General features: G+C 38.5%; 1 protein-coding gene across 3 annotated transcripts in view; it reads left to right on the top strand.

Annotated features, from left to right (window-relative positions):
- CSRNP3 (cysteine and serine rich nuclear protein 3) overlaps nt 1-15893 on the top strand; it is a 189518-nt gene that overhangs the window by 161144 nt on the left and 12481 nt on the right. For all 3 annotated transcript variants that reach the window (XM_025471000.3, XM_049106327.1, XM_049106328.1), the window contains one exon: nt 7448-7707. In XM_025471000.3, coding sequence (XP_025326785.1) covers nt 7448-7707 — 260 coding nt within the window. The remainder of the gene's footprint in view (nt 1-7447; nt 7708-15893) is intronic.

The raw sequence follows: 15893 nt of genomic DNA on the forward strand, positions 1-15893 counted from the left end.
CGGTCAGAGCACACTTGCAGTACAACGTCAAATTAATGCAAGGGGGCTCAAGGTTAGTGTTAAGTCAATTATCTATAAAGGAGAACATGATTTCTTTCTAAAATTTTTGATGCTTCAATTTTTCAATTTCAATTTTATAACTTTAAAATATAATATTTATCCCTTCTGTCTTAACACATATGAGAGCAAATGATTCCTTCCCTTTCTTTTATTCATAAGAATCAGGGGGACAGTGCAGGGGACATCTTGAATAAAATAGAAATGTGTGGATAAAAAATAGCTAGTTCTGAAAAATGATCATTGTGAGTTAGTCATTTTAATTATTTATGACATCAAAGCTGGGAGGGAGGTCCAAGTTTACACTTAGACATAATTTTTTATATGCAGCTTTCTGAATTTACATCAAAATCTTGGGTGGTAAATCTTATTTTCTTAAGCTGAGAACTGCAAATAGACAATTATGCTGTAAAAGCACCCCAATAATGTCAAAACCAGCTTGCAGCATCTGAGCAGCATGGGCTGTAGCTGTCTGGAGAGACTCAGGAGAGAGCCTGTCCCCTCTGTGCGGTTCTCTCGCTTGCTTGTATGGACGTAGTCGACAGACTGAATGGATGACGACGTGACATGCATGTTCATGATCCAAAACAAAGCTTTAGTCATCCAGACTCTAGGGTCATCTTTTATATTATTTCTATTTTTGCTAGTTTGTTGTTGTCATTGTTGAATTGCATGTGCAGCATGTGGACGTATCTTGATGGAAAACTGACTTCACACAGTCTTGTATGGGAAGGTTTTTGTTTGGTTTTGTTTTTGCAAACTGGTGACTTAAACAAAAGGGTGTCATCTTGAATTTTTTTCACTTAGAAGCTGCAATTCACAAAAGACATTATTAGTCTTGAGGGAAATCCATTGTGAATATTTTCAACTTAGTATTAGAATGGAAAATAACGTGTAGCTAAATGATTAAACTACCTCATCTTGCCTGAGAATTATAAAACTATTCCTCCCCTACAGAAGGACTGAAATCACAATGATGACTGGTTCTTATGTATGTTTATTATGATAAACATGTGGTGCAAGACTGCTTGCCCCTTTACTAGCACACGAGTTGTTTGGTTGGTTTGAGATGGGGAAGAGTGACATTTAGAGCCTCGGGAGAGAGATGTGCTACAATTTTAAAAGCATTTGGAGCTATCATTCACACTGTAGGGAGCCAAATACAAACTTGGGTTTGACATCTCGGGCATCCCTGTAAGTGGGAGCTATTTTTCTTTGATTTTTGTTTTTGAATGCTATTTCGTAGTAAAAGGGCAGTAATACTAAAGGGGAAAAAACCCTGACTTACTATTTGGAGGATTCTGACATTTTCTTACATTTCCTGGTTCTGTCTTAGCTCTGATTACTTTTTTGGAAATGCAAAGCACTTCAATTCCAAAACATTGAGTATACCCCAGTAGTGCCCATCCAATTGTTTGGGAGATTCTTTTTCTTTTGTTTGTGACCGTCTGTATGTGTCTTTCTACCCTTCATAACCAAGTATAAAATAACATACTGAGTACACAACAACGTAACATGGATTTAGCCATAGATGATAGATCACTTTACATCCCACATTTAAGATAATTTGGGTTTTGTTCATGAGTCGGAAAGAAAACATCCTCAATTAGTTCTTATTTTTGTCTTGCCTCTCATTCACTCATGTCCCAGACATTTCCTTATTATCAATCCTGTGGAGTTTCTCCCACCTGAATGATTCACTCATGCCCTAAATACCTCACTTGAGCAAAATAATAAATGGAGTGACTGGGGCAAGTATTTTCAGGAAGCTTGAGAATGTAACTTAAAAGAATTAAAGGGGAGAACTAGAACAAGGAAGGATTGCTTTTAATAGCAAACTATACTTCATTTTCAAAGAAACTACTCCTATATTTCTTGGTTGCTGGATCCATTTTCACTCTGTGGTTAGGATTTGAGACCATGTAGTTGACACCTAATCAAGAGGGGCCAACCTGGACTGCCATGGCAAGCTGGAGGACACATAAAAATATGATCACTGGACATTTACAGAAGTCACTTGTAAAGATTAGGGACTTTTTTTTTATCTGAATAACTTTAACCATTGGAAATCAACTTAATATCTGAGTTATTAGGCTAGTTTTTATACAAAATATTTTCTGATGAAACCAGATTTTTTGTTTATAAGCTAGGTAGGCTTCATGACTTCATAACTGATTTGATCTTCATTTGTTTTTCAAAGAAGAACATGCATACTTTGAGAGCCCCTGATTAATTTGGGGTGTATGTTTTAAAAAAAAATACCAAGATTTACCAGATAAGTTAATTTCAGTAATCTCATTTTGCTTAGACTAACTTCCCCCCAAATAAATGAAAAATAAACTCAAAATATAGACTTACAAATCATGTGGTATTGGAATGCCTGGGTGGCTCAGTGGTTTGGCACCTGCCTTTGGCCCAGGGCATGATCCTGGAGTTCCAGGATTGAGTCCTACATGGGGCTCCCTGCCTGCTTCTCTCTCTGCCTGTCTCTCTCTCTCTCTCTCTCTCTCTATCTATCTATCTAACTATCTATCTATCTCTCATGAATTAAGAAATCAAGTCTTTGAAAAAAAATCATCTGGTATTTTCCTTTTGAGCATAGTGCATAGGAGAGAGAAGTGTATCATTGACTTTAGACCCAAATGGTAGAATTAATATTTTCCATAATTTGCCTCTTGTTTAACATCAGACTGGACCACAAACTCTCAACCTGCATGTACCAAATATAGTGCCAAGAAACATAGCTCTTACTGCTTTCTGCCTTTCTGGCTTTCACAGTGCTTTGCTGATGGTTGTTGACATTAAAAAGAACAAGCGCCTTGAGAGGGTAACTAGCGTGCTGCTCAAGCATAGTTAGCTCCAGAGTGGCTGCACTGTGGTGGAGCCAGTGGTCTAAGATCTGGTCTTTAATTTTATAGGCCCAGACACATCACAGTCTCCTGCATGCAGACAAGACAATCTCCAGTGTAATGACACATACTATGCATATTCAGAAATGACTGTTAAACATCTGAAACAAATTTGATTATTTTCAGCAAAAGAAAAAAATTAATGTATCAACTAGATAGTCTTGTTGATCTGAAGATGTATTCCAATTTGTATGAATAGGTTGGTTTAGGAGTGTGGAAGTGGAGCCAAGTCAGAAGCATTTTCTTAGAGTTTAATTTGATTCAACTGTGATACTTTGATATATTCATCTCCTCTGTTGGATCAAATATTCATGTCATCACAGCATTGGCTTCCCTGGATGGTTTTGGAAACACACTGTCCAGTTCTTAGTTTTGGCTTCCATTTTTAATCCACTCTGTGCATGAACTCTATATAATTTATGGCACGGATTATTTTGTCTACTTACATTCTTACCCTGACATTGTGAACTAGACAATTTCTCAATTGTCTTCTGCATTCACTTTTAAAGCATTATTTTAAGAAAGCTATATTCTGCAGACAACTAACATCAGTTACTCTGTGCTATTTATTCCTGTAGTTTACAAAGATCAATACTATCTCCATAAAATGTGATCATTTGACAGTAACAGCAGTGTACCCTGATGGGAGCCATAATGGTGCTCTCCAGAGCTGTCCTGGGCAGCGTACACAGTACTGTCGCATTTACGCACTTCCACCTCCGGGTGGTAACTATGAATGAGATCAAAGAAAACGGGTTGAAAGACACACAAAAAAATTTGTATCATGTATGAAAACAGACTAATTATTTTCAAAGCGGTAATGAAAGACACCTCCACCCTTTTTTTTACTTGCTCTTGACCTCACAGTGGTGAAATGAATTCTGAACTCTATAGAGGCACAAAGTAGAGTTCAATCCCTCTGCAAATGGCACAAATTAGTAGGTAGGCATATGAGGGAGGTTTCCGATTCCCTAAGGCAGCTGTGCTGAGTGAATTTGGCCTGTTTTTCCCAGGCTTGAAGAACACAGACTCTTTTTTATGGCTTCATTTTGCGATGTTAGTCAAATTGGGGCCTGGAGGCAGGAGATAGCCCATAAAGGCCCATTCTAGCGCTCCAATTCAATCATCAGAAGAGAGACGTGGGTGGCTCCTATATTCAGGAAAGCCACATTTAAAGTATCTCCCATAAGGCTGATCTTATAGTATTTCAAAGCCTTCCTTTTAAACATATTCCATAGGCATTTCGATCTTTGTTTTTACGGTGCTATTTATAATATGCAAATTCTAGGACAAGGATAAGCACAGGTTTGAATTATAAACCCTTGTGGATAGGAACTGACACCAATCCAATCCTAACACACTTTGACCATGTTAGCAATGCCAAGAGTCCCGCTGAAGGGACTCTATAGTTGCCACTATTGTTATCCTCAAAGCCTTAGAAAATTGTCTCTAAACTCTATCTTTTGGGGAAAATATAATCTGACTTTTTAGGAAATAGTAGATTCATATCACAATAGATTTATCCAGAATATTGAAGAATTTTTATAATCTAGAAGTACAAGTACAAGTCTAAATAAGTGTTAAAAAGAAAATTTGTTGGGATCCCTGGGTGGCTCAGTGGTTTGGCGCCTGCCTTTGGCTCAGGGCGTGATCCTGGAGAGCCAGGATCGAGTCCCACATCGGGCTTCCTGCATGGAGCCCAGTTCTCCCTCTGCCTGTGTCTCTGCCTCTCTCTGTCTCTCTGTGTCTCTCGTGAAAAAAAATAAATAAAATCTTAAAAAAAAAGAAAGAAAATTTGTCTAGACTACTACCATGAATTGTCTAAAAAATAATTAATAAAATCATCAGAGATGTTTATGATAATTATTTTAAATCGGTTCATTAAAATATTTTTTTAATTTATAAATTCATGGCCTTGAAAGATAATGTCTGAAGGGCATCATTTTATGATAATAAGAGTGAAAAAGGTTGAAGGTTATCACCCCAAAACCAGTAGCTCTCGCCTGCTGTAAGACAGGTGACAGATGAGGCTGTCAGGGTGGCAGATTCGTAGGCAGGTTGTTGAATTTTTCTTTCTACGGTAATCTTTCACATTTTGACAAATTCTTCCCTGTTTTGAGATGATTTAAACATACCGTTATGAAGCAGATCAGAGCTTTTAAATCAAAGTTGAAAACTGTCTCTGCTGCCAGGAGTACAAGTATGTGTAGTGAACATGTACATAAATAAATGGGGAAATTATGTGCACGTTTGAAAGCCTTTGCTTTCTGGCAATCTCCTCTGGAGAGGTAAAACAGTAGAAAAAAGAAGTTCGGAAAATGAAATTCTTGCCCAAATGTCATATTTCTCTTACTCCGTAAACTTTTGAGTCTGTTCATTCTGCCTGAGTTTCTCATCGCTGGAAATGGAAGTTCCATGTGGGCAGGAATCACCATCTGGTTTTTTCACCAATATATCCAATCATCCAGAAAGTGCCGGGCACATAGCAGGCCCTTGATTTATATTTATTGAATAAACCAGTTCATGAAATGAGATTAATCATAACAGCCTCTCTGTATTTAGGTTGAATGCTTTATGAGGTGGAGGACATAGGAGACTAAGGAACCTGAACTCCCTTGTTAAAAGATTCTTATATAAATTCAAAGTGATAGTGTAGTCCCTTTTCTCTCATTGTGTAGCCTTCCAAATCAAAATCATCTCTGAAGGCAGCAGCAGTTGACATCTACCAGAAGTAGTATGACAGCAAGTTTCAGCCTTGTTTGGTTCCCTCAGGGTGGCTTTAGTTCTCTCTGTGAAATGGTGGTTAAGAGCCTGGACCTTGAAATAATGAACCCCAGCTTCACAACTGGTTATATGACTTTAGCAATGTTATTCAACCTTTGGTGACTTGGTTTCCTCACATGGAGACATGGGTAATATCAACCCAAGGAGATGTAAGGATAAAATGAGATAATTCATGTAAAATTCTTTGCATGGTCCAGCACTTGGGAAGTACTCCATAAGCTCCATAAACGTTAGCTTATATTACTCGTTGCTATCCAAGGATTTTTGTCCTCATTTATTGTTTCTGCCTATTTTTCTACTTGAATGTGCATATTAGTTTAGAAACAAAGTACCACTAACTCAGTGACTTAGAACAACGAAAATTTCTTGTCTCAACAGTTCTGGAGACAAGATTGAAATCAACATGTTTGCAGAACTGTGCTTTCTATGAAAGCAGGGGCTTTCCTTGCATTTCCAGCTCCTGGTAGCCCTAGGCATCCCTTAGCTTTCTGCAGCATACTCCTAATCTCTGTTATCCATCTTCACACAGATTTCTCCCTTTGTCTCTTTACATCATCCCTCTCTGCATGTGAGTTTATATTTTCCCTCTTTATATGGACACCATTTGTACTGGATTAGCACCCACCCTGATGATCTCACCTCAACTTGATCACCTGTATAAGGACCTCGTTCCCTAATAAACTTACATCCTGGGGTATCGAGGGCTAGAACCTCAACAAATTGGTAGCAGTGGGAAGGAAATGACCCATAAGAGCATGATTCTATATTTTCCTCCTCAATTCAGTGTACTTCCTTCCCCAATGGAGAAGTGTCTATAATATGGCACCAGAGTGGGAGCTTTTAAGTTTGAGTGTAGCCTTGCCACTAACTACCTTCATTGAAAATACTCAAATTCTGCAAGTCTGGGCTACTTTATAAAATAGAAGGACCGGGTTAGATGGTGTCTAGCATGTCTTCCATCTCCAAAAGGTCATGTTTATAATGTGTGGCTCTTTCTCAACCACAGCGTGTATCTCAAACTTACACGATGTTCAATGCATCTTGGTGGCCTTGTAACTAATAATAAAGGTTCTGATGTAGTTCATGACCATTGTCAATCATCTCAGTATATACTTGTATTAAAATCCCACTGTCTGCAATGCTTTAGTGGGGTTCTTACCAAATCAAAGCTTTGTTAGATCTAGGTTGTAAAAATGTCTAAATAGTGCCACTGAGCCTTTTTATGTGAGTTTTTATTGCTTTGTGAAATTTTCTAAAATTTGTAAATAGACATTTTTCTATGCCAAATGCCCCTGATATCAAAATAAGATCCAGAATATAAGAGTTTGTAGTGTAGTGTGCCTTTTCTGATTAGACTATGATGCAACTCTCGTGAAAACCATAAAACCAAAACTTAAGACGTTAGGGAAAATAAAATTAAATCCTGCCACTGACTCATAGACTGTTGGCAACTTTCCTGAAAGTTTGCTTAGACTACCATTACAGAGGGCTTAAAAGTCTACTCTACTACAGCTAGAAGAAAATTCAAGAAAGGAAATAGAAATCTATGCCAGCTCTCAGATACAACATCTTTAGTGTCTCCTAGCCAAAAAGGGTTGACTGTAGATTCAATATCATCAAATGGCACTTTCTAATTCTTCACCTCATCTGAAACCTGCTGCCCTAGGTGTTCACTGAATTGTTTCTTTCTCTTCCAGCCTCCTCCATCCTCAAAAGAGAGAAGCGGCTAAGGACAAAGAATGTGCATTTCAGTTGTGTCACCGTGTACTACTTCACCAGGAGGCAAGGCTTCACGAGCGTGCCCAGTCAAGGGGGCAGCACCCTGGGCATGTCCAGCCGCCATAACAGCGTGCGCCAGTACACTCTTGGTGAATTTGCAAGAGAGCAAGAGAGGCTCCACCGGGAGATGTTGAGAGAACACCTCAGGGAGGAAAAACTGAACTCTTTAAAACTAAAGGTAAAAAAGCATTAGGAACTCACTTTTTGCAAAACCTTGTATCCTTACCTTGATTTGGTTGAATTATCCGTTTTCATACTTGTTACATACTTTCATACTTTTCATACTTCGTGGACCAAGCTGGACATTTTACACAACAGACTACCTGCCTGCCGAGGCTTTTTTTTTTTTCTTTTAAGCGAAAACAGTAATGTCTTCACTGAAAGCTATGTGGAAAGCCTATCTGACATCATTTAGTTATTCATTCAATAAATATTTGTTATTGAGTACCACCAGGTCATAGAGCCTATGCTTGGGCTGGGGCCAACTGGTATCAAAAATAGATGTGATCCCTTCTCTTCTGGAACTTTTATATTAATAGGAAAGAAAAATATCAATCATGTAGACAAAATAGAATCATAGCTTCATTAAGTGCTATAAAGGAGATTTGCAAAGGCTGTGAAAGTATGTAACAGGGCATTGGTGTGGTCCAGAGGCCAAGGAAGGCGTCTTCAAGGAAGTGACGACTGAATGGAAATCCGAACAACTAACTAGGCCAAAGGGTTGGCAAGAGTGGTTCAGGCAACAGGAAGAGCCAGAACTGCCTTGTGCTGGAGGAGGAAGCATAGTGAGTACTAGTGTGGCTGGAACAGAGTCTACTTCATGAAGTAGACTATACATGGAGGAGGCAGGACGAGACTTTGTAGACCATGTTAAGGCACCTTTTTTTCTCTTCATCTAAGACCATCAAAAGACATCTGAGAGTTTTGGGCATTGGGGTCAGGGTAGTAGAATAATATGATCGGGTTCATCCTATGCTGTGAGAATAGTTTTGGGGTAAGGGCTGCCATGCTTAAGGGTGGGGGAGCATACAGGATTAACCAGTTAAGAGGCTATCGCAGTAGTCCAGGAGAAGGATGATGGTGAGTTAGATAGACTGATGATAGGAGAGATGAAGAGAAATGGACAGAGGAAGAAGTTTCGAGAGTAAAGTCAACAGCTCTTGGTGACAGGCTGGTTTTGAAAGGAAAAGAGGGCTGGGCTTGGAAAGAAGATACAACCCAAGAGATTGCTGGGAAAGGCAAGGCTTCATTCCAGGTGAATCAGTGGCTAACCTGGCTAGAAACTGCTGAAGAAGAAGTGTCTGAGGAAGAAGCTGACTAAAGAACCAGCCAAAGCCTCGAATTGTGCAAAACATACCATTGCTATGACCAAACTGCATTTGACCTAACCACTGCAAAAAGTCATTCTGCTGTAATGTTTTCACAATATTTAAAGCAGAAGCACATCAGTTAGTGTTTCCCTTTGCATAAGGATTTTTTTGTAGTGTAATGTCTTAATCATAGTCTACCATCAAATATTTTAGGAGTATCTTTAATGTTTAGATAGTATTTTAGTAGCATGTGATAATTACATCCTAAATCTTCCAGCAGGCAAGGACCGTCTTTGCTGCCGGTTACTGTAGGCTGTTTGAAGTTAGAAGATTGAACAGCAATACTGGATACTGTAGAAATGCACTTTTCTCAGGAATATTGTGTTGTTGCAATATTTGATTATCCATTTGGTTGTTACAGAAAAATTCTTAACTGTGGTTACTTGTTGCTGTAATAGTATATTGCCTGTATTTCTACCTCCCGTAATAGGATTTATGTGCTAGATTTTAATATCCTTGAACCTGGGCAAGTGCAAAAGTCTTTTTAAAAGAAACATGGTTTACTTGCACAAAACTGATCAATTTTGAGAGACCATTCCTGCCCTTGACGTGGTTTTGTGGGTGTGGAACAAATGGTAATGATTTGAATTGGTCCCTCTTATTATAGTATTGAAGTTAAGTCTACATAATTTATCAAATTATGTTCTTGCCCTGATCTTATTTACTTGTATCTATCAATGAACATTGTGATACTTAGAGGGAAAAAAAAAAAGGAGGAGTCAAGAATGATTCCTGGATTTCTGGCTTACACAAATGAACAGGTTGTGGGTAATAGTAGCTTTCTCTATGAGGATATGGCAAGGAATCCAGGAAGAGGAGTAGGGTGGGCCTGGGATTGGAAGGGAAGGGATAGATAATGAGATTATTTTTGAACATACTGATTTTGGAGAGGCTTTTGAGTTAGTAAAGAGATGTCAGAGATGTGTCCAGGCCATATTAGAGATTAAGTGGAGAGAAACACAGCTCAGAAAACATCAACCAAAGACAATCTTTAAACATGTACTGCTCCATCAGCCTATCAAAATATAGGAATGCTCTCCCACTATTATGGGACAAAGGAAATGTTTTTTAGGTAATCCAGGATACTTAACATGAAGAGCCTCTTATTAAATCGCTGAAGCACCAATGAGCACACCTGTGTTACGTGTAACTCTAGTTCCCAGTACAAAGTCAGACAGCAGAGGTGTGCCGTGTGTTTTAAAATACCTTGTTTTTATGTATTTTGCAATTTATGTATCTGCCTTGCTCCCAATTGTATAAGAAGGCCATTGCTTAAATTAAGCGAGGCACAATCTAGCCTAGAGCTTATCTCATATTTCCTTTGGTGATATTTTTGACAAATTTCATTGGAAGTCTCTTAAGATTTTTTTGGTAGCAGCCCACTGTTATTATTGTTTTCCTGATTGCTTTGCATATAGCTTATTTTAATAATAAGTCTTAGATTTGCTTTTGAAATCTGCCCTCTACCTTTCTAAACCACTGTAAACCAACTCTATGCCCTACTCAAAGAACAAAGTCATTCCCAATCAAATATTGGCAAAACAATAGTAATGGCCGCCATTCATTAAGTGATTTTTATTTGCCAGGCATTTGGTAAACATCATTCAATTTAATCTTAACAAAGACCCAGTGGGATAAGTAAATTATTGGACCATGTGTGCTGAAGAAAAAGAAACTCGATGTTAAACACTGACTCACTCAATAGAAAACTGGTTATATTATCCTGTTACTTCTTATTCTAAAATTAATTGATTATCCCCCCTAGGCATTGGGAAAGCCAATCTCTGTACCTATAGGGAGTCATACCTTTCTGAGGTTTGGTACTGTGTACAGTGGTTTTTAGCAGCTGGGAGACTATAATTCTGAGAACCAAAAGATTTATTGTGGCGAACTTTGAGGCACATTATACATGTGATGAATGTTGGGAGAGCCACACACCTACAGGAACCTTCCATATCAGGCAGTAATATATTCTGATACTGTAATTTGTATTCAGCGACTTTTATGCTTTTTCTTTAATAAGCTGCAGAAGAAAAGAAGAACCAAAAAGAAAGAAAGAAAGAAAGAAAGAAAGAAAGAAAGAAAGAAAGAAAGAAAGAATTCTCCTATTGATTCATCTTTTATTTTTAATCGTACTTAGTGTTGGAAGTTGGAGAGGCAGTCATGGCTCGGTTTGTCATTGATAAGTGAAAACACGCAACTTCCCTTTTTGGTGAAGATGTAAACAGAAGACATTTGGATATCATTGCTCCTTTCAAATGAATACCAAGCAAAAAGATAATGGGATTCTAAGGTGTCTGATTTTAGCCTCTCTGTGTTGAAAATATTTAGAAACTCAGAAACATGTCACACGAACCTAATAAAAGATCATAGCAATGCGGACCAGTTTGCTTTAAAAAAAAATCTGAGAAGACCGAATGAAGAAACAGTTGTATATTTTCTTAAAGATTTTTTTAAATTTACATATTCATGATAGATGGAGGGGCGGGGGGGCAGAGACACAGGCAGAGGGAGAAGCAGGCTCCATGCCAGGAGCCCAACGCGGGACTCGATCCCGGGACTCCAGGTTCACACCCTGGGCCAAAGGCAGGCGCTAAACCGCTGAGCCACCCAGGGGGATCCCCAACAGTTGTATATTTTAATTATAATTCCTCTATTATATTAACTTTTAAGATTTTTAAAATATCATTGACTATACTTATCTAGGGTTTAGCTATCCAAAATCTAAAATTAGCTTCCAAAAACATTCGCTATCCAAAAATATCACTCTGATACTTAAAAATTTGACTTTTAATGTAACATTTGTCTTGAAATACTAATACCTCTGGAGTAAGTAATAAAATAAATGTAGCTAAATTGATTCCATTATTTTGACTGGGGCAGCAGGAGGTTTGCTGGCACAGAACAGGGTCAAAAGAGGAAAGCAAGGATTGTACAAACTTCTCCACTTTGGCTTTGGCTGGAGGTGGTCCTCTGTGAGTGGCAGTGAGCTTTCTATGGAGTAAGAGAGAGAAGACAACTTCTGACAAGACAAACACTTTCCAAAGCCCTCCCCATGGAGACCAGCCGCAACACCACAGGAAACCCACTGGATGTGGAACCGAGTCATTTCCCTTTTCCTTATTTGAGAACCAACAGCCCAGAACAGTAAGGAGAAGTTCCTCTTTCCACTGTGCCTCCAAGTCTTCCCAGGGCATTTCACTAGGTTCCAAATAGAGAGCCTGCCTCTGTAATGGCACCCCTTCTGATGCTGCCTTTCAGTGAAAGATTTGTAGACAGAAACATACACCACACACTTCTTGAAACAAACTACACACACACTACACACTTTGGAAACAAGTAAGAATAGGAATTTAGTTTTTCACTGTAAAATCGCTTCTTATTTCGAAATCCATCTCTTAATCAAATTATGAGCTAGCCACATTGGGAAATAATATATCCAATTAGATGTGTAGAAAAAAAAAATCCAATTCTATTTGGGCTCTCAGGTGTCTTTTTTGTTGATGGTGTTGGTGCTCCAAACAATGTCACAAAACAATCAATAGAGAAAGCTAAATGAATAAAATTCTTGTTCCTAGAAGAAATAACTAGCTTTAGATTTCTGAATTACAGAGAGTATCCGTTTTGCCTGTCAAGCCCATTCAAACATGTCATACTCTTCACAGTAATCAAGGCGGTCATCTTAATACTGTACTCTTTTCCAAATTAAGTGCTTAGATTTCATCATCTGCACCACATTGTTGAACAATTACATTAGCCTTTATTCCCATTTCTCATGTATCTGCAAAATGCATTAGGCAGCCATTTATGTTTCAAAGAGCCTTGGCATTCCAATTGCCTCTGGGTTGTATCTTACTGGATTCTACTACCTTGTTCTAAGAAATTTAATTTAGCTTTCACAGCTTTGACTGGCTTTCCTTCTCAATGTTTTTTCAATCTTGATTGTTCTTTTTCTCCTTTCTGAGATCAAAGGACTGTCTGCACTCTGGTACCACTTCCAATTACTTCCCAGAATTAGTTTTCTCAATCCTTCAGTCACATGTTCCTTGAGTAATGCTTGGTTGTTTGCACTCTCTCTTTATTAAAAAAAAAAAAAAAAATGCCAGGTGGTAACTCTTCCTTTAATGATCAACCCTTTAAAAATCTCTACCTAAATTTTCTTCACCTGAAATCTTACCCTTATGGTTGTGCTTTATTCACTTAGTGACTCACCCATACAACATAATTCTCCACCTTAACCTCTAGCCCTGTTCCTTATATCTCTTAAACAGTCTTGTGATTTACTAACTTCTAGGTAAATATCCTAAATGCTCTCGAAAATATAAAGGATTATGAGAAATGGTTGCCACAGGCTATTATCTCAAATCTATGTTTCCAAACTTTTGGATGTGTCTTTAACTAATTCATCATACTATAATTCTTTATCAGACAGATCAGAGTCTGCTGGTCATGGTATTTTTTACCTCCATTTATCCCTACAGAACTTCTCTGTTAGACTCTGTACAGCTTGCTCAAGAGCACAGGTAGTGCCAGTGCTTCCAGAATGTATACCTAAATGGAGGCCTGCTCCAACACCAAATGAAAAACAGAAAAAATACACCTGATCAAAGCGATGGAGACTGAGAGACTGGGCTACAGCCCTGGGCAAATGCAATATATTTAAGAATATGTTCTTTCAAAATATTGCTGGTATTTAATTTTAATAGAACAATTAAGCATATGTAATCTCTACATCCTTCCTATGCAATATACATTGATCCTCTGGGGTTCAGGAGAAATCAATTGAACTGATTCTCCTGATTAAACTATGGGGTGCATCCAGTGGTGTGCTCCAGCCAGCTCACAAAAGTTGCTCACTAAAGTGTATTGTGCATATATTCTCCCAATGGTAGCTTGAAATCAGCCATGAGGACACTATTTACACCATAGGACTTGACAAACACAACGTGTTAGAACCTTTTATTTTTTTTCCAGTGACATCCTTGTTAAATATTTACCAGTACACTGTTGGATTTATTTGGCTTAGTAGCCACCACTGAAAGAAACAATGTTGGTCTAAACCAGAGGGAGGATAACAGAAAGTATGAAGGTTTATACGTCTTATATGTTGATATTATCATCCTTTTTGGTGACTTTAGTGGTGGTACATAAGCCACAGACACATTGTAAATTCAGGTTGTTGAAGTTCTTAGAAGCTGACAAAACAGTCAAATCTTCCTGGTTCTTTGAGGGCATAATTAAATTGGTTCCAGTTTGCCACCTGTAGTTAACAAGTAATGAGCAGAAGAATTATAAGATTTGACTGAATATCAAAATAATATGGATATTTTTCTTCAGTTTGCCAGAGAATTAGTGACTAGATTGTCTATCTAACTCATACCACAAAACCATGTCCTCTACAAAGCCACTTACTACACATCTTTCATGACCCAGAGAATACTGCTTTTTGAGAGAGCCAATTCTATTTATCCAGCTGTAATTGTTAGAGAGTTCTTCTTTACATTGACTAGTATGCTGCCATCTAATTATATCTTTTGACCCTAGTCCTGCCTTCAAGGTAAACAGAATAAATCCTGCTCCTGTTCTCCAAACTCCAAGTGTTTGAAAGCAATGGTGATGGATATGCCAATATTTGACAAGCGGGTTATGTGGGCTCCATGTGTTGCTGTTCTTTTTTTTTTAATTATTTTTTATTGGAGTTTGATTTGCCAACATATAGCATAACACCCAGTGCTCATCCCGTCAAGTGCCCCCCTCAGTGCCCATCACCCAGTCATCCCATCCCCCTGCCCACCTCCCCTTCCACTTTCCCTTGTTCCTTTCCCAGAGTTAGGAGTTTCTCATGTTCTGTCTCCCTCACTGATATTTCCCACTCATTTTCCCTCCTTTCCCCTTTAATCCTTTTCACTATTTTTTATATTCCCCAAATGAATGAGACCATATAATGTTTGTCCTTCTCCGATTGACTTACTTCACTGAGCATAATACCCTCCAGTTCCCTCCACGTTGAAGCAAATGGTGGGTATTTGTCATTTCTAATGGTTGAGTAATATTCCATTATATACATGAACCACATCTTCTTTATCCATTCATCTTTCGATGGACACCGAGGCTCCTTCCACAGTTTGGCTATCGTGGCCATTGCTGCTATAAACGTCGGGGTGCAGGTGTCCCGGTGTTTCACTGCATCTGTATCTTTGGGGTAAATCCCCAGCAGTGCAATTGCTGGGTCATAGGGCAGGTCTATTTTTAACTCTTTGAGGAACCTCCACATAGTTTCCAGAGTGGCTGCACCAGTTCACATTCCCACCAACAGTGCAAGAGGGTTCCCCTTTCTCCACATCCTCTCCAACATTTGTTGTTTCCTGCCTTGTTAATTTTCCCCATTCTCACTGGTGTGAGGTGGTATCTCATTGTGGTTTTGATTGTATTTCCCTGATGGCAAGTGATGCAGAGCATTTTCTCATGTGCATGTTGGCCATGTCTATGTCTTCCTCTGTGAGATTTCTCTTCATGTCTTTTGCCCATTTCATGATTGGATTGTTTGTTTCTTTGCTGTTGAGTTTCATAAGTTCTTTATGGATCTTGGAAACTAGCCCTTTATCTGATAGGTCATTTGCAAATATCTTCTCCCATTCTGTAGGTTGTCTTTTGGTTTTGTTGACTGTTTCTTTTGCTGTGCAGAAGCTTTTTATCTTAAGTCCCAATAATTCATTTTTGCTTTTGTTGCTCTTGCCTTCATAGATGTATCTTGCAAGAAGTGGCTGTGGCCATGTTCAAAAAGGGTGTTGCCTGTGTTCTCCTCTAGGATTTTGATGGATTCTTGTCTCACATTTAGATCTTTCACCCATTTTGAGTTTATCTTTGTGTATGGTGAAAGAGAATGGTCTAGTTTCATTCTTCTGCATGTGGCTGTCCATATGTGTTGCTGTTCTATGAGATTAGACATCCTTAGTTCTTCCCACTAATCCTCCCAGGGTGTGGTTTTCTGACA

This window comes from Canis lupus, chromosome 36 (genome assembly GCF_003254725.2).
Source record: "Canis lupus dingo isolate Sandy chromosome 36, ASM325472v2, whole genome shotgun sequence".
NCBI classification, from domain to species: Eukaryota; Metazoa; Chordata; class Mammalia; order Carnivora; family Canidae; genus Canis; species Canis lupus.